This window comes from Zootermopsis nevadensis, unplaced genomic scaffold, assembly GCF_977971745.1.
Source record: "Zootermopsis nevadensis isolate Lab colony 2312 unplaced genomic scaffold, Znev_1.0 Znev_ptg000019l, whole genome shotgun sequence".
Taxonomy (NCBI): domain Eukaryota; kingdom Metazoa; phylum Arthropoda; class Insecta; order Blattodea; family Termopsidae; genus Zootermopsis; species Zootermopsis nevadensis.
The window spans coordinates 11,286,646-11,307,619 of record NW_028259151.1 but is presented as its reverse complement, the minus strand read 5'-3'; the positions used below and the strand labels follow the sequence as shown (position 1 = coordinate 11,307,619).

The window sequence follows — 20,974 nt, the reverse complement described above, 5'->3', positions numbered from 1 at the left end:
TTTACCTGAATTAAATCCCCCCAGAAGCTCCATACTTCCCCGAAACTTTGAGTAGGTCGCCAGAGTGGATTATTTTCTTACCACGTCCGATTTTCGGTTCTTAACTTTCGTTCCAGCCGTGCAAGGCCGTTATTGTCGTCCAGTTTATGAAGATCCTGCGTTTCCATTTGTCGAGAATTCCGCCGCGATGTCAGCGTCTGTGTTATCGTTCACCGGAGCCTCCGGTCTTCTTTCCAGCAGAAGCAAAGTGGATCAACTGGCCGTCTCGTGTGGAACAAGTTTCGAATCTTTTAATAAGTATTCGGTTGTTACAGGCGGAGAAACCGGAAACGGAAAGCTGGGTTTAGAATCTGCACGCGTCAGATTACCACCGGTTGGTGTCGGCGGTTTTAAAATGTGAGCCTTTTATAAGTTGCCGGTTCTAGGCCAGCAAGTGGGACGACTTTTTGTCATCGGCAAAGATTAAAAGCGGTTTCGCGTTTCCGTTCTTCATCCTGGCACTTGGCAGCCTCGCAAAAACCATTCACACACTCGACAATTTCTCCGAAAATCTCAATTAACTGCGACTACGTTTGTTAAAATGTCTGGCGTCGGCAAAGCAACTGGTCGCAGTCAAACAGGGAAACCGACGCGCTCTGAAGGGGACAGCAGACAAAATATTCGCGCTTAGATCTTCAGAACTCAGAGCCTACTTTAACACTCAATAACTCTGCGTTCTGCCCACGAGTTCTGGTCCATTGCCAGAACTACTTTTCGGTAAACGGTGTTAACAGCTGAAGACGCGGCGTTGCGAGAACTGAATTTGTAAATGTGATTTGCGTGAATCTGTTGAGTCAGAAAGAGATAAAACAGCGAAAGTGGCCACAGGCGCGGAGTAATACATAATTCGTGTTCGAACATTCATTTCAGTCAGTGCGCATTTCTAAATGGCGTCACGTACTGTATAAGTCGATGGATTACCACAAGCGTATCGAGACCCTGAAGACTGAAACATGTTCCAACCCAGTAATCAGTGGAATGTCGCGGTTGGTTTAATCCTGAAGATTTGAAGAAAGAGCGCCATGTTTAGTAACCACAAGCTTGGTCATTCTTTCCCCTTAGTGGGCCGATCCCCCTGCAGTGGAAACGACGCTCTGAGTTTTGTGTCGTCAGCCAGAACAAAAAAACTTTTCCATTTACGAGAACGCAAAAGTTTGAACGGCACTCCCAGCCGCTGGGACAAACAGAGGCTAGAAGTCTCGTTTCTTACGCGAGAGAGTCCTTGAAAGTTAGGCCACAGAAGTAACTTGTGTGGATTCTAAAAGGCGTGACAGAAACTCCACTTCGTTTCATTTCATTTGAGGGCAGAGGAAACTTTTCGCGTCACACGCCGAAGGCCATCCCACCCCAGACACAAAGTGACTGTCACATTCGTACTCAGTCACTTCCGAAATTTAGAACCGGAATCAAGAAAATGTGTGGACAAAGTTTTTCGTGCTTACAGCAAATTACTAGTAAAACTTACAAGTCCGATGGTGGCGCACGGGACGTTAATTAATTACAGTGGATTCCGGTTAATTGGGAAACATCGGGACGAGAACTCTTTGGCCCAGTTAACCGGAATCAACTGTATTTTGAGAGCGCAACAGATAAAGACTTGAAACTGGAACGCAAACATTCAAGACGCCAATGCACCGAAAACCTACGTGTGTATAGACCTCTAGTAACAAAAACCTGAACTGAGGAAGATCGCTCTTAAATGACAGTCAGTTTACAAAGCACATCTCTGGCTCGAACAGAGACGCGTATTATTAAAATGCTTTACCATTTTCCAGCTGTTGCTCGGAAGAATCTTCAGCGCGACCAGGATTTCGATTTACAATTAAAGTCGACTTAAATCCGTCTGCAAACAGCAGTCGCACTGGCTGTTAAGGGAACTAACCCTCAGTTTACTGAGAAGCCGCAGAGCAGCGAGAATCGACGGAGGTCGACCTATAGTTGCAATTGGGCAGTAAAGGTTAACGTTCCGTTGAGGTTTTAGACTAAAAACACAAAACCTCCTCTTCGTGGGCAAAAAGCGTTAGCCCAGTTTTACTCGACTGCAGCGTAAACAGGCGGAGCGCGCGGAGTCCGTATTCACGATTAAGACCCGAAGTTCGTCTGTGCAGTTTAATGAACGAAGTAAAGTCAAATGGGACTTCCTGACGTAATGACAAGGCTATTTCTCTTTCTATTACCACCCCCCCCCCTTCTGGGTTCTAGGCGACGCGGCCATGTTTCCCCCTGCACTGACCCAGAGATGCGTTTTAATGTATTTTTAATTATTCAATAATATTGTTTAGCTTTCTGCTTCGTGTTACAAGTTACGAACCGAGTGCAGCCGATGGCAAGGCAATACGAACATTGAGCCAATCGGATCAATTGGACTACAGAATGTGGGTCGCCCTGTTTCGATAGGCTCCGAACAAATATGGCGCTCGATAGCAAATGTCGACCATTTGCGTGCCCTATTCTATTCAACTTTGTTCCGTTAAGAAATGTACGAGAAATTGCAAGAACCGACTTACGAAAACATTTCTTGGCGCTCAATGCCTTGTTTCAATCCAACGAATTGCGATCACAAAAATCAACAACTTCCAGAATCTGCTTTTATTTCTAGATTATTCTGTTTGTACAATTTTTGTAAAATACTTCTGTGCCCACGTTCATGAAGTCCGACGTTTTGTCACATTGTTGTAAAGACCGCTCTGCTCGTCAACACATTCCTCGCCTTTACAGAGCCCGAAGGTTCATTACCTTCTTCACAACAGCCCGCCAGTGTATCCTATCCTTCTTCTTCGAGATAAACGTTTACATTATCGCACGTCTACGTCCATGAAAATGATGCATGTCCCACAAATCTCGTCCTATGAATTTCGGTGGTAAATAAACTACGTATTTGCTGGAACTTCGCTTAATACAGTCTTGCCAGATTAAAAGAACGGAAAGTACAGTGACGTGCAACCTACCTGTCTGGATGGATCCTGCAGGAGTGCCTTCAGTCACATTTTCTTGTCACGACGACAGGAATTAATGAATCCAGACGTTGGCTTCTTAATAACAATTCAGACACTTCAAGATTGAAACACTCGTCACATGACACACATCCCGTTACAAACGCGGAAACAAATCAGAGGTTTGACACCGCCCGCCTACCTGCCCGCTTTTAGGTCACCAACTAAACACAACTTGCGCCTGGCGTCCGACTTTCAGTTACCTCCAGCGACCAAGAGAGATTGTTGTTTAGGTGGAAACAGCGCTCCTCGTGGCAAACACGTCCACTGCACAACTACCTCCAGCGGAGCGGAGCGGAGCGTAAAAAAGACACAAAACACATCGAGGAAGAGTTAGAGAGGTCACTAGTTCGGATGGGCCTGCCAGGTAGCAGCCCGGAGGCGGTGTGGCGCAACCTGAGGACTCATCCCGATGCCACTGTCGGCTCGCGAGTTTCGGAACGTCACAGGTCACGGAGCAGATGAAAAGTTCACGCAAAAATTTTAGTCGGAAGAAATAACTTGAGAAAAATTGGAATGCGTATAGAATTTTGGTGGGGAAACGTCTACTTGGGAGGATAACATTAAGATTGATTTTACGCAGACATTTTGTGAGGCGGATGGAACTGGATCCGGATCGTCTCTACGTCTGCGCCCTGATGATGGATGCAGCAAGCTCCTTCGACAATACGAGGAAACATGATTTGTGTGAAATCTACGAAGACCAAGGGACGATGTTCTTGCTTTCGTGGTTTCTGGGGTGTCCGTGATCTCAATGTCTCGGTACGAATAACAAAGCGGAGTTTGCAAGACGAAATCTGCGCTGGATCAAACGACAAATTTTCATGTCGGATACACGACTATTCGATTTTAAGGCACCTCATCCATCTTTGCAGATATGTCGTCTTTGCATTGAACCGTTCGTTGTCTGTTTTCCCTTGAAATATGCGTACTCCGCAGTCGACCTGAGCAGGCACCTCTGACCTTCATCCTCCACGTCCACACAACGTGTTTGTTCGAAGCGTGCCTTTCACTCAGAATATCCGGATCATTTCTTCGCCGTAAACCGGAGACATTTACGGACAGCGTTTATGAGGAAGGGCGGAGGAGCGTGACCTGAAACGAAACACACGAATTCCTTGCCTTGTTTTAAGACGCAGCCTGCAACAGCAGAGAACTGATGAACAAACGAAATGGGTTTCTTCGCTCGGGTGAGAGAACCTGTCTCTTGACCTTCAACATTAATTTAAACATTCGTTCTGCGTGTTCAAACGTCAACAAATAACAGGCCAGTCCATTGCTGCAGCTGTTGCTCGAATACTTTTGCCTAGTATCAAATGTAGATCAGTGGTTCACTCTGGTGAGCGTTTGTCGCACCGATCTGTTTCCTCAACACGTGCACCTGGTCCTACCGAACAACGAGAAAAGTTTCCGCTCTTCGTGGAAACTTTCTCTCTGCGCATTTCTTGAACTAAGCAAGTATGGTTGACCGTTTGTCTCCGCGGAAACTGACAGTGCACAAACACCACCGGAACAGAGGATTTTTCCTCTAGCCTCTGTGTCCAGGCCGGCTAACTCGTCTCGTGCAACTCCCTCATACGTCTACATGGAATAATTTTTCGTTAATTTTTAAATGTTTACGTTTTCTTTTAACCTTTTCGGTATGGCATTTAAATTCCTGGGTCTACGCGCACGTACGAATTTAATACAAGCACCAGTGAAGTGTCGCATTGCTCAAGTGCAATCAGACAGGCACACACACACACAATAATGAGAAAGCCCAAGGAAAATAATTGTGACTCAAGGGAGGAATGAGAGAAATACAGTTTAATGGGAAAATTCGAAGGGAAGAAGAGAAACTGCATAGACGGTAAGTTCTTAATCTTGAGGGTTCATACAAGGCAGGAAATTCATTGACAAACTCGGAGTCTATTAGCTTCTCTACGACGACTTTACTCTGCGGAGCCAACACTGATGCTGCGGAATATGCCGTCCAATCAACTACACAGAGCGAAGTAAAGGGCGTTTCAGAATAATGCAGCAAGAGATCTACCTTCTATTCCTGTTACAGCAGCTAATTGACTATTTCAGCTCAAATAAGAAGTTCAAAATCCATTAAATAACGGAATATATGAACCATCACAGACATAGAATATTGTTGGCACCTTCTTATCCACCGCAGAACATTAAAAAATAATATCAGTAACGCACTGAATCCATTTTCTCCAAATAATTTGATGATGAACTCTGCTAAAAGTGAAGTGTGCCGTTAATGTAACAGTTTTGTAAAACAAACGACATGCTGACAGGAAATGATCTGTGTCGATACAATCGCATGAAAAATAGATGAGCACAGAAACAAAACATCAGTATCAATCCTGTAAAAACTCAAAATATTCAAAACAATTCTTACAACAAATCAAAATAATCCGTGCTCAGTCAACCAATTGCCACGTCCAGTTCATCATTCACGTACCACAATTTTCAATTCACGGAACAACTGGCAAGAGGTTCGCGGCTGTCGCGTCCCAGTCGGTCAACGTTAGCGCGTTTGATTTCGGGTTCTCCGATCTGGTAGTGGAGATGATGATAGCCGGAGATTTACACGTGATTTCGGCTCTTGAAGACGCAGTTGCGCGCAGTAAGGTAAACTGAAATGAAGTGGGTAGGCATACTCATTGGACTTGAGCCCTTGTTGATCTAATGTGCTGAGCTGTATCTCAAGCTGAATAAACTGTAGGCACGATGCAAATCACATGTGTCAGGACCCAGAAGCTGTAAGTACGCCTGAGCCGCAGTCATCGACCTCTTTCATAGAAAAAAACTCCTTCCTTTCTGTCACTCACACAAGCTTCAGGTATTGTTTGTATTTCAACAACGGCCAACGAGTCTGCAACCCACACAAGATCAGTAGATCAGAGTAGCAACTGAAGAAACCCATCTGAGGAGTCGCAGACACCACTTGTCATTTCCCCAAGCACCGAGGCAAACTACGTACCTCCATTTAGCGCTCAGATTACGAATGCTTTCGCCACAATCTCCGCTTCCCCTCGTGCACCACGCCATCTGCATGGTCCTTAATTTACCTTCCACTTTTAGCATTCCCAGAAGTGGCACTCGGACAGCGAGGCATTCCGTTCTTGGGTGCAATGGAATGACAAAGGTTAAAGCAAATTCAATTACTTAAACATTATTTATTCGGGAAAAAAATGCGCTCTGGTCACGCACATTTATTCGCAGTGCAGACTGAACAAAATCTTCAAACCATCTACCAGGCATAATTTGCGGACGTCACTATTCCACCGAAAGAAATGTCGTGAGGGCCACTCGCACTGGAAATCCCTACTTCAGAAACTCGCTCGTCTCTCGGTTTCAAGAAATTTGCGAGTCTTTCACACCTCGAAACAGCTTACAGTTTATATGTTTTGAGAGGCTTCAGTTCCACATATTGACTGTGCAGTCGCAACACCACGTACGCTTCATTGGCAAAGACACGATGGAACGGCGCAGGACTCTGGACGAACAGTTGCGGACACAGTGCGGGATTGCGAGCATTTTGTGGGTCCTCGACATCCCAGAGCTCTACCATGCTGCAACCATTTCTGTGAAGTTTATCAAGAAAGCAAATTGAAAGACACGTTTTTCTACACAAAACATCATCTATAGGACTCAATGTATTTATTGCACTTCTCAGGTCCCCTCCTCACATCTAACATTCAAAACATTGCCTTCTGCCCGAATGCAATTAAATTCTCACGTATAAAACGTGAGACAGAAACGGGGTCGTGAAAATACAGATAAGGAACAAACATGTCGGTAGTCTACCTGGATTCCTGAAAGCACCACGATTCCTCGAGTACTACATATTCTACTTGAAGGTGGGACAAGATCCTGAACGCTTCTTGCGGAGTTTTCCGGCTGAAAACTGAATATACTTTCTTTGTTCGCTCCCTATAACACACAAAAAAAAATTAAATATTGCTGTAAAGAAATATGATTCACTCATTAAACGTATCAACTTCACATGTGACCAGACATGTACGAGTTACCTCGGTCTTTAATGAGCATCGTGTCCTTGCCAGATATATTGTAATGTGTGGTTCTGGTTTGTTCAGATTTCATCCAAGTAAAATACCGTGCTTATTGTAAGCAGGCACATGAACTGCGCCAGAACAACGCCACTCCCTGCCATTAGATCGGCTCTCCGTGCATCCTCACCTTAATTCTGCATTTTCGTAATGCGGATGGTTGACGATCGGTCTTCTTGTAGACAGCAGGAGGTTAGCCATAACAGGCATCGGACCAGCAAACACTGCAGTGGGGCTTGTCTCAGACTTAACCCACATTAACAGCTCCTCAAATGCGACGTTACTATACTCACCTGTATAACACAAGTAAACGGACAAATCATGAGACATGACCATGGGAAATAATAGGACATAAAATTTTCAATCCTGATCTCATCCCAGATAAAAGTCACCACCCCTTGGTTTGAAAAGGACTAATGCAACCCAGATTGAAACTGAACAGTCCAGGGCTTCACAGCCTGCGGCCCACCGACGTGCTTCGTCTGCTCATAGGTTAAGTTATCTTAGAGAACAGATGCTCATCGTGGTTTAGTGTTCTGCAAATTGTTCCAAAGATGTCAAAAGTCTGCAAAAATGGTGCTATGATGGGACCAACATGGTCTAGTCCCACAGTACTGCCGACTCAGTCCGTACCCACTCCCATCCTTCGCACGATGAATATTCATTTCTCTCACCGTCGGTATGATGCCTACATTCGCCGTCTATTTGAGCCACATGGATTACAAAATCTGCAGTTGTTTTGACTCAGCGTGCATCGATCTGCAGTTTCAGGAATGCAGCACAAACTTAATTTGTAATAATTTCAAATTGGGATGCTTGTATGTAGTTCTAATAAAATGGTTTATAGGGACATCTTACAGGTTTCTATTTTGAATAAAATATTCCGCTTCTAATTAATATAATTAATACACCCTGCAGGAATAACATTTTTTAAATATATATAGTTTCACAGACAGTCGTTCGTAAGTATAAAATATGAATAACTTACAACTCAGGATAAAGTTCACGGGCCTCTTTCAACTGCAAAACAAAATGCTGTGTGCACGCCCGATCCCTCTCAAATACATGATTATCAATCAAATAAAAGTGGACTAAGTGACATAGTAAATTTGTCCAAATGCATGGCGATGTTCTCATTGCAGAAATGTTTTAGTGCTGAGCGAGTGCACATACAGCAGAAAATACAGCCAAAACACACAAAACATACAGAAGACCACAGCGCTTTCATTTGATTGGCCCTTCCTGAAGACAATATTTAGAGTACTTTAAATTTTAAATGTGTTTACCCAATATACTTCTCTGCTCACTAAGATTATGAATTCCTCGCACACTCATTCCACTGATTAGAACAGCCAAAATGGCCCAGCGAACCACATCAGTCCGCAGAAATCTGAAATACTACAAATACAATTAACTGATAGTATATTACATTAAGGTTCACATGTAAATACAAAACAGTGATATCAATGTGGTACCATCTGAAACATTAAAATATTATCCATCAGCTGTGAATGGAAATCCTCTCACGTACAAACACATTTACTTTCTGCGTAATTTCTTGATAAGAGAAGGACTGAACAATTTCAGTTCTAATACCAAAATTCAAGACTCACTTTGAGTGAAATTTCAGTATATTGAACAGCAATTTAGTGACAACTGTTTTCCTTGAAGTTTATCATTTTTCACAGAGGTCAAGGATTCACCATTTACAAATATTATCGTAAGAATTTCGGATTTCGTCTTGTACGGTGCGACTACTGCACGGGTTTCACACTTGGGACTCTGATGACCATCAGGTGAAATGAATAACTGTGTTCTTCTAACATAAAATTTACATTTCAGGTTACATAAATCATGGTGGAAACTAGTAATTTCTTCCCCCAGAAACCTATAACATTAACACGTTTACAGTAGAATACTACGCGTCCTCATGCTGCACACCGAATGCTTGTAAAGTGGGATGAAAAGTTTCACAAAAAATATGTTTGTTGTCACAATTCTCTTTGGTCGGTCTGGCAGACAGACTTACTCTGTGTCACATGACAGTGGGAAGGGCAGGCAATTTGTTTTGTTTCAGCCATCAATCCGAGAAAGTCCACCGTGTACAACTTTTCCTTGATGGTAGTCAGAAGTAGACTAGTGTCGTAGGATCCAAGTGAGAAAGGGCAAATGTGCAACTTTTCTAAATGTATATGATTTATGAAGGCAGAAGGACAGGAGGCAAAAAGGACGAGACAGGACGAGTGCTCGAATATTAGCTTGCAAAAGAGTGACGGAGCTTGGATTCCTGTGGAGGAAAAACGGGGAACATTGGGGTGGTCCTGACTGAAAAGCGTGACATAAGATTTATGTAGGAGGCTGCTTTAGCTTCAGTCCCAATGCACTACTTATCCACAGTTGCAATTAGTAAAATCAAACACTGAATTCTTTTGTTTTGACAAATTCCTTGTAGAGAATATCACCACCCAATATGGAAGTATACATCAGGTTCTGGGGTAGAAAAAAGGTGGAGCTATTCCTCTTCAGGACATGATGCTTACTAAGACCAGAGATTACTTTACCTTTATAAGCCTTAAACAGTATTTGTAAATATATTATTTCCACTTCTAATAAACTTTGTATAATTATCAAATCATATGACACAACTTCAGCTTTCGGGGAAGTTCCCTGTCAAATGAAGAATTTTCATTGTTTTGGCAAACAATGCAGTCACCATCTTCAAGGTGATTGTCAGTCAGGAAGACATTTGTAGGAAACCCTGGAGTGATTGATGTGGTTGCATGAGCTGACAAATCAGAAGTAACCGTGTGGTTGAGACCGAGAGGTCACAAAGAAAACTCTGTGGCCAAACAGTTGGGAACTAACATAAGAAAATAAATGATGACCATGATGGATAGGAAACAAGGTGATAAAAAGTTTTAGCATTGATGTGATTATGAAGTGGAATACTAAAAATGTCTGGGTTATCACAGGATTCAGAAAATAGGTGATGAAGAAAGGTTGCAGAGACCACGTGGTGCAGGAAAACAGCTGAGGAATGGCAGGAAGAGCAGAAAAAGTAAGGTGGTTAAGAAGGACACAACAGAAACAAAGAGGAAATATGAAACCAGGCTTGTACAAACTCTGTCCATCTGCATGGGTGATGTTCAATACAGAGGGTAGTGCAGTGTAAGTGTCTGTCTTCGTGGTTGATGTTACGAGGGCGTTCTGTTATTTCAGTGGCTTCCCTGACAATGCCAGAATGGTAGGTATAGTTACGCGCCATGATTTGTGATCTGCGGAAGTCAGTCTGTCACATGACAGTACTCACTCTCCTAGAGGCCAGCAGTGAAGCAAGTACACACAGCTGTGGAGTGAAGAATAGTTTCAGCCTCATTACCAGACCAGCCATAACTGTGAAGGCTGCAAGCTGAAGGATGTTATACAGAATTTCTGGCTCGATGTAATGCACTAGGCGACATTCTGATCTGAAGGAAGAACAGAAAATTGTTATGATTACCTTTAATATCCCCCATGAAAGATGCAGAAGAATTATAGTTTTTAATATTCTCATAAAAAATTCTACATTTAAAGAAGTTATTATTATTTTACTTTATGATGCTGTCAACTGCAGAGGTCATGTTAATGTCTTCTGTGCTGCTGTGTAGCCTTGTTTCAGAGGAACATACTGCCTACATCTTCTGGATAGAACATCAAGGTTCTGTGTCCCTCCAGAATGCCAGTAACCGCCTACAAATCTACATAACATCACAACCCAAAGACCATAGCTGACATCGCCACTGCCGTGAGAGAAATGTTTACACTACCAGTCTCTGTAAGGAACACTTGTGAAAGCAGTGTCATGAAAGATGAGTTATATTACAGCCAGAAAACTTATTAAAATAATTTTTATAGTGTGCACAATCTGATTACATACACAAAAATCCAAATATTCTTTCCTAATTAAAATGTAAATGAAGTTAACCCAATGTTCAAATATAGGCATTTAGAGTTTGCAACTACAGTGAAACCTCGATGCATCGTTTTCGGCGGGGGTGGGAAATAAAAACGATGAATGCGGGAAAACGATAGATGCGGGAAAGCATTAAAAATTAAAAAAAAACAATGTTTCTCTTTCAAAGTTACTTCTTTTTACCAAAAAAGTCTTTAATGGACAACTGGTTTGTCGAAACTTTACGTTTTAGACCAAACAGAGCACTTTCCACGTTCAAAATGTTTTCCTCGTCACGTTCACTAATATTAAGCGCATAAAAGAACGACTTCACTTTCGCCAATGCAGCGTGTGCTTCGGCAAAACTCGGCAAAGCTTCGGGCTCGCATTCGTCGTCTTCCTCTTCCTCACCACTCCCACCCTCTTCGCGAACAATAACAGGAAGAATGGAAATACTATTACTGCCGAACTCAACGAAACATAGCTGTAGAAGACCCTGAACCGCTGGAAACGAGATGAACCAGAAGAATGAAAAGTGCCGCCAGCCTTTCCTTTGTACTTGTAATAAAAGCATTTGTGAAGAAATTCACACTGCACATGCCATCTGGCATCGCTGGAACGAAATATGAGTGCACCCTAATTAAAATCGTAAAATTTCTGACAATGAGCACCGCCATTCACTCCAACTATCACCCCTGCACCGCTGACCCTCATTCCAAAAGAATGTGCTGTTTGGGCGACATAACAGGTCACGGCTACTGCGTATTCCAAAAACATTGTGCGTCTTTCGGTATTAATTTATCTCTAAACCCAGCATTTTAAATTCTCAGAAACGATCATTGCGGGAAAATTGTGGGCCGGGACTAAGATTTTTGAACGATCGATGCGATAAAACGATAGTTCGAGGAACGATAGAAGCGGGAAAATGTAACATTATTTTATATGGGATGTATTCGGGACCGAACAAAACGGACGATGCATCCGGGAAAACGATAGTTCCGGGAACGATGGATAGAGGTTTCACTGTATTCCTTTTCTGGGGTGATTTCTATATTAGAACCACAAACTAAGTCTTGGCCACTTCCTCCCAAAAGAGGCTACTTGAGCATGTAAATAATATACTTAATCAGTACTGGTAATTACCACAGAATGGAGAAAACATATTGCAAACTACGGCACAATACAAACCAAAATGTAAAAAAAAGTTTATTACCTATCATCATCATTTTCTTTGGGACTGGACAAGAAATTTGCCAACCAGTGCCAAGGAACTGCCAGCAGTGCCAAACCTACAGCTGGCAACAGAAGAGTTTCTGTCAATTTCCATACAGTTTCTGTAGAAAGGAAGTCAAACTCAGCAGAGCATGTATAAAGTAATGTATGGAAGTCCCGATAACCAGTTAGTTTTGATTTCAGAATGTTGATAATGTGACCCTGTAACAAAATTAAATTATCTCAAAACAATTCCCTGTTACCTTAGAGAGGATGTAGAAAATCATTCCCGAGACATCATGGTAGCAAAGAATCATCAAATGGCAATAGGCAGACCAATCCTAAGTAACAAAGAGATTGGCGGTGATGATGGCAGACCCACAGAGGGCTGAATAACTACAAAGAAACTGCAGGTAAGACTCAAGAACAAGTGAGTCAATACAAAAGAATAGCATACATAAGAAGAAAATCCGCTTTACGCGCGTCAGGAACAAAGCTTGAGAAGCGTACAATGCTTGCAGACACTAAGAGAGTGGTTGTTGCAGTAAGTGTTAAAGGGTCCACCATATATTCCGTGACATGCAACTGCGCCCATTGCAACATGTCTGCATCAATGGTTACCAAAGAAGCATAAAACTTTGCTGTCAGGTCCTCCATGTCAATTGGCAGATCCTTGTAATCAATTTCTTTCAGTACAACACTTAAAAAGCATTCTGACAACAGACAATCAAGAGAACAAGGCAAATCCTCTGTACACCCCAAAGACAGAACTCACTTGTTTTTACTCAAAGTAATCATAATCACCTGAAATGAAATTGTTTCAAATATGTTGAGAGACGTGTATACTCAGTGCCAAGTATAGACCATATTGCAATTAGACTGATTGATTTAAACACTGAAATTCAATGTTCCATAATTATTAAGCACTGACTAGAAGGGAAAAATAAATATCTGGTGTCCATTAATTATCAGACAATTTGATACACCTGTAATTATTTGTAACACATACAAAAACTTACAGAACTTCCATGACCACGTACGAAGAAACATGTGTAACTCTTTTTGTAGTACACAAGTTTTTCACATGTGTTACAAGTAAATGATTACACACCCTTCAAATTTACGGACAGTCTATATTTTCTGATGAATACAATAAATGGCTGACTTAACAAACAACTCAGAAGGCTCAATAAAAATAATGCAATGATGCAGAATATTTACATAACGGAAAAATTATGGAGATAAATGGTGGAATGTGATGTTCTCGATTGTGACACCATTTAATCTTGCAGGCGGTTACAATGTTTCAGAGGAACACAATTTCTCCATCTTCTACCCTGAATTTGGAGATGTTATGAACCTGTGAACACTGGTAACCACTTATAAGATTATATGGCATCACAACCCAGAAGACCACAAAACACATTTTCACCATTGTGAAAACCTTAAATCACATCTCCTTATAAGTCTTTCTTTATAAGCATTTCATTTAAATAAAAACAAGATTATGTTTGAAAATATTAGTTTGTTTTCACACACAACAAAATTCAACCAATCTCTTTTGTAGTAATGTAGTACTTACGTCATCCTTGTTGCCGAGGGCGTGGGACAAGCGTGTTTTGAGTGTAACTGTTCCCAAGAGTGAGAGAGAAGCCAACATCAACCCTCGTGGCAGACAGTTGAACAGCGTCAGAGCTGGCTCCAACGTAAGCATCACGACCAATAAAGACGTAATCATACAAGTAAAAACTGAAGTTAGGAGGAATTCATTGCCATACAAAGAAATAGATGCTTGAAGAACTCCGAGCTGGGGAAAGAAATAAGACTCCCAAGTTAAAATATACAGCCATTAAAAGAAGTCTTAATAAAAACAATGCATGTAGTGTATTATTTTGTTGTTAAACAAACTTGGAAGTAACAGGAGTTCTGGTGCACGTCCGCATGCACGCAGCAGTCCACAAAAAGTCTGGTAGCCACTGTCCTTAAGAGCTCGTGTATTCCATCCTTTATGCCTGACTTTTCTATGCACTTCATTTTCAAACGAGCCAAAATTATGTTTGTCAATAAGCCTACGCTTCTTGTGGGGCAGTGCTCTACGTGGGCCGCACATTTATAATCCCTCACGGCACACTCGTTATTTTAAAGCTCGATTAACCGTACGTGACGCGATGCCGACACTGAAAGAACTTATACTTACACCCTGTCCAAAGAGGACAATAAGCAGTGAGTGTTTATCAATTGCACCAATAATAAACATAGCAGCCAGCGCAACAGTCTGCGTTGCAAGGACGAACTGAGAGAACTGCCACAGAATTAGACACAGCCAAGTTGAACCAGAGATAGTGAGGAGCTGCAAAGAATGCGAACCTTACATTAGATGTAATACATCAAAAGTATGCAACAGCTTCCATACTTGACTCCATGATTTTGGGCGGATAATGTGACATGCATAAGCAGAGAAGTGAATGACAATGGGAATAGGAAGATATCAAGATAAACCAACACATCTCACATTAAACATCTTCAGCTGAGCTCAATGTTAATAATTCTATGGAATTTCCAGTTAGATATTAAAGAGCTGCCTCACAAAGAATAAGAATGCTATAAAGCTGCAGGAAAAACAACGCATCTAGTATGGAATATCAGCAATTCTGCCAACAAAGTGACACTTGTTTTATTCTTATTTTGTTAATTAGCGTGTATCTGCATTCTCTAACTGTCAAGTTTATTTCTGCCTTCATAACAGAAATTCTTTTGATGTTGTAATTCTTCACTTTTCCCAAGGCACTACAATGCAAATTATGTTCTATACCTGCATTAGAAAGGATGATTTCACTGATAAACTGCTTTCACGTTTACGCAAACAAAGAGTAACACAGATAATCTGAAGGAGGCAGAATGGATAGGCAAAGCTCTCTCGTAATGGTGGCGTCCACTGTACGCGTGTACACTGAAATAAAATTTCATAAAATAATGTATAAATGTTAATAAAGCAAAAACAATACAAAGTAAATAACAAATGGGGTTTCTCAGAATTTCTTCTGTAAATTAGGTACATATTTAAACACACAAACATGACTTGGGGATGGAACAGTAGGACATTTAGGGTGCCTATCATTTACCCACTTTCACATCCTTTTATCTGTCTTATAGGGCTTCAAGGTCATCCTGAACTCACGTCATATTCTTTAAAATATTAATGAACTATGCCATCTACAGATATCCATTATCATGATGGCTGTTTGCCTTATGCATTGAAACATTATCATAAGAACCTCAAATCTCACTTATTAATGATAAATGATGAAATGAAAAAATAAACTGAGCATGACAGTAATGAAATTGTAACAATATTGCTTTTGAAATGTTCTCATATGGATACATACATTCTGAAGCATACTGTAGTTACCGGATGTCTATTTTCCCATGTGTCATTAAATAGCATTTGATCATTTGGAATTTCTCTTTGAAAATATATAATGATCTTTCATACTTCTCACTGAAAATAAAAATCTTTCATCTTACAGTTAGGAGTCAGGTAGCTCAGCCAATTTAGTGATAAGGCTATGGGCTGAATGACCGGGATTAATATCGCTTCAGTGTATAGCCCACACAACCGTTTACATAATATGTCCTGTGATTCTATCCTTGTGGATAAAGCAGCTGGGGTGTGAAACTAAAAATCTAAATAGAGTAACATGTAAATGGCTGAACGTCATAATACCAAATTTGGAAAACCACGAAAAAACCCAGTCAGGATAGCTTGTCTCTGGGACGAGATTTGAACCCCAGACCCCCCAAATATGAAGGAGTATTAACCACTGGACCACAGTGTTTGGTATGACACTTGTGTCAGAAGATTTATTATCTTTTGTAAACAGTATCATACTCACCTCACCGTGATTATAGAAGAAACACGCAACTGCAAGCAGGCCTCCTGCCAAAGACCCACTGTAAAAGAACATGCATCAACAGCTGTACCATCATGTACCAATCAGCACAATATTTCAAGCTTCAGATTCTTATAGCCTGAAGTCCTGGCAGCAGAGCTAAGCACCAGGAATTAGAGAAAAACAAGATTGAAACGTCTACACGAGCTTAACACACCTTATAAATAGTCCATACAGGAAGATCAGAGCCATAGTAAGACCAGCGCACAGCCACACTATTTCTAGGTAGAAATATGCTGGGTCACCTAAGCCCTCACAACTAGTAACTGGGGGTAACCCTAGGCCTCTCTCCACTTGCCAACACTGCTTCGTGGCCCAACCTAGCCAGTCCGTCACTGCCACGAATGCTCGGTACAAGAAACCAATCACTACCTATAAATACAAAATTAACAATAACTTCACTGAAATAAAATTAATGAAACCTAATCCCCATCACAGAACCACAGACTACTTACATAATGAATTTTCTAGCTGGTCCAGATAATTAGAAGTACCAATGTTTTGAAACAGAAATAAATGTAGTCTAACACGTTGATGTAAATACATAATCAAAACAGAACCATTACAGAAAAATGTAATTTGCATGTCTTTCTTTCAATTTAATTTGAAATGCATCACACCCATTCTATCACTCTTGAATTATGTCTTAATCACAATGATGTGACGAAAAGCAGCCATTTAAGTAAAGAAAGCTGAAGTCTAACATTTTTATTTTATATGGTAATTGGAACCTAGAAAGCTAACATTGCCCTGATGACTAGAAAACAATGCTGCAAAATTACAATATTTCAAGTTGTCATTATTGCCAACAAATCTGTTTTTAACATCGTATACAAGTGTATAGTGGACCATGAACACAGAAACTATCTTTTGTTTCAGTGTGGTGTTCCCACTCTGTGAATGTTAGTATGTGGATGTGAATATGTGATGTTATTGTTTATCATGGAATATGAATTACTTGAAAGATACCCACGTCATTAAAATCATATCAAAGAGCTCTGTAATCTAAAACCAACAAGATACGTCACTGAACACCTGATATGTAGTTATCACAACAGTGGAGGCTGATAAAAGATTAAAGCCGCTTGACTGCGAGTATCCATAAATATCTAAGATATAAATGGCAAAATTCTACTTGTTTCCTTCATGAACGTATAAGACGCAACCGCAGACATGTCATAAGTCATAGCTGTTTAATTATGGCTTATTCACTACTCGATGCGACATATATGCAGGCATTCTGGAAACTTCGTTGTCCCACCAAGTACTGGCATTTACGAATTAAAAGATGCGCGCATTAATGATACGAGTCATGGCAGATTATAAATAGATCAGGCATCATTCCGACTTGAATAAAAGTTAATAAAAATTAAAATTCAGGCTCAGGCCAAATGGTCCTCAGAATAGGCCAGGAGAAATTCAAAAATTTTGGTCTGTGCAGGCCTTAATGTCCCCACACCTCAGGTCACCATAATGTGTCATTCCTTTATATACTCAAAACTACTCATGCGCTTAATGAACAGAATAAGTTAACCAATAATAGTATTCCTTTGAGAAGAAATTACACTTCACATGAACTTACTTCTGGATATAAATTAAACCTCTGCAATGTGTTGATAACAGATGGAAATTCAGTTAAATTATCATGAGTAATCTGATAAAAACCATCTGAAAATGTTGGCGCTTCTATCAAAGTTTTGTAGTAGGAATAATAAAGTCCCTGGAACATAAACAAATACACACACAGTGTAATCTGTACAACCAAGCTTGAGTTCCAGTCTTCCTAATGAAGAACTGTGATGTAATACAATTTCCTGTATTGTTAACAGACCATTACAAGCAAATTCATTATTCAATTACTGATGGATGAAAACCTCTGTCGATATAGATGGCAAATATATTCCAAACTACACATTCATCCTTGCATCATGCATCCTGGCTCTGGAATGATTTCAAATTTTTGAGATGTACATTTCTCATACCTGACACACATCTATATTTGGAATACTTTATTCTTTAAGGAATTAGACTTCAATTCAATCTTACGCTCAGCATCAGTCATTTAGAATCTACGACGACTGCATCATAACAAATGCATGGACAAAGGTTCAAATATTAAAACTTAATGACAGTTTGTTGATATCAAGCTTTTTACGGTTTCTACATATCATGCTAACTAAATGCTGGCACATCTTAATACAGATCATAATCATTTGTCCCAAACAAAAGTGATATTCTTTACTAACTAAAAGCTATGGGTATTTAAGAGATCCAAAAAAACATAACATAATTAGAGTCAGCATAAATTCACCTTATGCACTTAAATATGTAGTGTGACCCAATTTTCTGGTCATTACATGTACAGAATGTCACAAAAAGATGTACAAACCCATTCAATAAAATAAATAAAGTCATTTTAACAAATTGAACCATTACACATGTCACCATTGGCACTTAGTGAATTAGTGAATCTGGTGTAGATGTTCAAAGTTATCATCCTTAGCTTCATGACACAGTTGACAGTGGTGAGCAATTGACTGACAAATAGCCACCAAAGTTGCTGCTCGGACGGCTGTATAACAAATCTCTTAATTGATAGTTCCAATGTTACCTTTATTTACACACATTTTTTGTATGATAAAGATAAAACAAACCATTTCAGTACGGAAAGTCATTTCTCTTTCCAGCGTGGAAAGATGCGAAAAATGTCGGTCATTTTCAAACATGGATGCGACGTGGTAAACATGTAAGCACGCTAACCCAAATGCTGTAAAGCAAATCATAGAACCATAGTAAATACAGAGAAATATGAAAATGAATACTACTCCTAAAATAGATGAGTACAAATAATAACTTAAGTTTAAAATAAGCATTTTGTTTTTAATTCCAATACCACAGCAAAAATTATGTGTCACTTGTATTGAAATTAAAATTTAATCTTTATCAATTATAAATAACTATGCCATGATGTATTTTTGTTATGGTGTAGATACTATTCCATTTCATTTATGCCCATGTGGTTTCAATCATAAATTTTTAATGGAAGAATAAAACCATGTGAGAACAAAATGTTGATTAAGATCACTACACAACATGGAAACATGTCACATCATACACATTACAACCTGTAATAAGTTCACAATGGAATGATAAACTTGTCAGATTTCATGTTCTTACAGCAACAAATATTAAGATGGCTGTCTTCTGTGTTATAGTGTCATGTAGTCTAGTAGAAGTTTACTGATGTTTCTGAGGTGGTTGATACTTTGCTCATGCCCTGATGATGGGGGCAACAAGCGCCTCTGAAATGTCAGTAAACTTCTACCAGACTATATAGACCCAGAATCCAGAAGACACTAGTCAGAAACTTGTCTGAAAAACTTAAATCCATTTCAAAGGTGTATCAGGTTTAAACAGCTTTTACCAGTAAAGAGTCAAGGAATTTGTATCTTTAGAAAATAAACATCAGGCTCAAACATACATGTCTGAGAAAATGAATGTAATGTAACGTACCCAGGAGCAAGAATACGCCGACTTTTTTTTTCCCAGATCACAAATTGGTGTAAGGCTAGTAAACAATCATACACAACACATTTACTGAATTACTGTATACATGTCCTGATTATGGTGGTAGTACAGACCTCTGAGACACTGACAAAATACTGTGGAAAACCTCAAACCTTACATTATTGTAATGTAACTTTACTGTACAACTTCTACCTATTCAGTTAACAGATTGCAAAATCAATAATCAGAACCAACTCCATGGTACATAGTCTTTATCGAACAACTGATAGTTATTTAGCCAGTGAAGACATTCTGTACTATTCTGGTTCATGAGAGTTCACAAAAGCCACCATTGGACTGTACCCACTGCCACTTCAATCCAGTTTATGCCTTCATACCAATTTCTCTACACATTTTAATATTATCTGCAGTCTAGTCCTTCAACTCCAAAGCAGTCTATTTATTTCCATCAGACATTCCAAATAAAATTTGTAATGCAATTCTTACTCAACCCTATACACATGCCCTGCTTCTCCTATCCTTCAATTCAAATTCTGAATAATCTGTATTTAGAAGAGCACTTCTGATTACACAACCTGAAAATTCCACCTCCTCGATCACTTATTATAAAGCCAAAATTTAAAACAGCATTTGAACTTCATCAAACATATGTTTGCTTGCAGGTGTACAACAATTATGCCGGAAAATGGTCGCTTAAGACGAAAATACGCAGACCGGCCAAACTCCGGTTAAATGGCGAAACTACTGGTTTAATCATTCTGGAAACGACAAAACTACGGAAATCAAACATTCTCCGACTTTTACGATCCTCTTAACTAGTATACACAGCCCCACCCTTTCATAATAATGATAAGACTAAGGCCATGTGTTCCTTCTACAACATATTTAATTTAACAATGGATTACTTTACACATACCTAAGGAGACTACGGACGCACTATACAAAACAGCATTTTTCTTCTCGCTTAAGTTAATAATAGTAATGACTTCCTTAATTGTGCTATCAGTCTTTGAAGTTTTCCGAGATTTTTCTTTCCTTTCTACATTAGGTGGGATTAAATGTTTTCTTTTCTCGTTAACGTTACTTTGCTTCGTCGCCATTTTCAAACAAACTCGCAAAAATTCCTCTTACAATCCCTTCCGACAGCTCTCGATCACGAATACAAACATGACATCGATAACAGCAAGCGTGCAACAGACCAAAATTTCTCATTTTGCTTAAACTTGTAATTGTATACTCTCGCCTTCAGTAAGT

At 40.0% G+C, this 20,974-nt stretch overlaps 2 protein-coding genes across 3 annotated transcripts in view; both read right to left on the bottom strand.

The window, feature by feature from the left end:
* The window catches only part of LOC110841217 (uncharacterized), a 30,803-nt gene extending 27,479 nt beyond the window's left edge, over positions 1-3,324 (bottom strand). The window contains exon 1 of the mRNA XM_022086535.2: positions 2,988-3,324. The gene's annotated coding sequence lies outside the window, so the exon portion shown is untranslated. The remainder of the gene's footprint in view (positions 1-2,987) is intronic.
* Positions 3,325-6,185: 2,861 nt separating this feature from the next.
* On the bottom strand, positions 6,186-20,963 carry LOC110841221 (protein C-mannosyl-transferase DPY19L1). Of its 2 annotated transcripts, none has more exons than XM_022086543.2 (14): positions 20,637-20,963; positions 18,847-18,959; positions 17,775-17,912; positions 16,350-16,564; positions 16,136-16,193; positions 15,055-15,192; positions 14,440-14,592; positions 13,825-14,049; positions 12,244-12,464; positions 10,410-10,566; positions 8,386-8,497; positions 7,230-7,392; positions 6,837-6,962; positions 6,186-6,613 (listed from the first exon to the last, which is right to left on the bottom strand). In XM_022086543.2, exons 1-14 carry the CDS (start codon positions 20,818-20,820, stop codon positions 6,421-6,423), a joined length of 2,196 nt encoding a protein of 731 aa, XP_021942235.2. In that variant the 5' UTR covers positions 20,821-20,963; the 3' UTR covers positions 6,186-6,420. The 2 variants fall into 2 exon arrangements, with proteins under 2 accessions (XP_021942235.2, XP_021942236.2); XM_022086544.2 differs by lacking the exon at positions 20,637-20,963 and adding an exon at positions 20,296-20,451.
* Between the last annotated feature and the right edge of the window lie 11 nt (positions 20,964-20,974).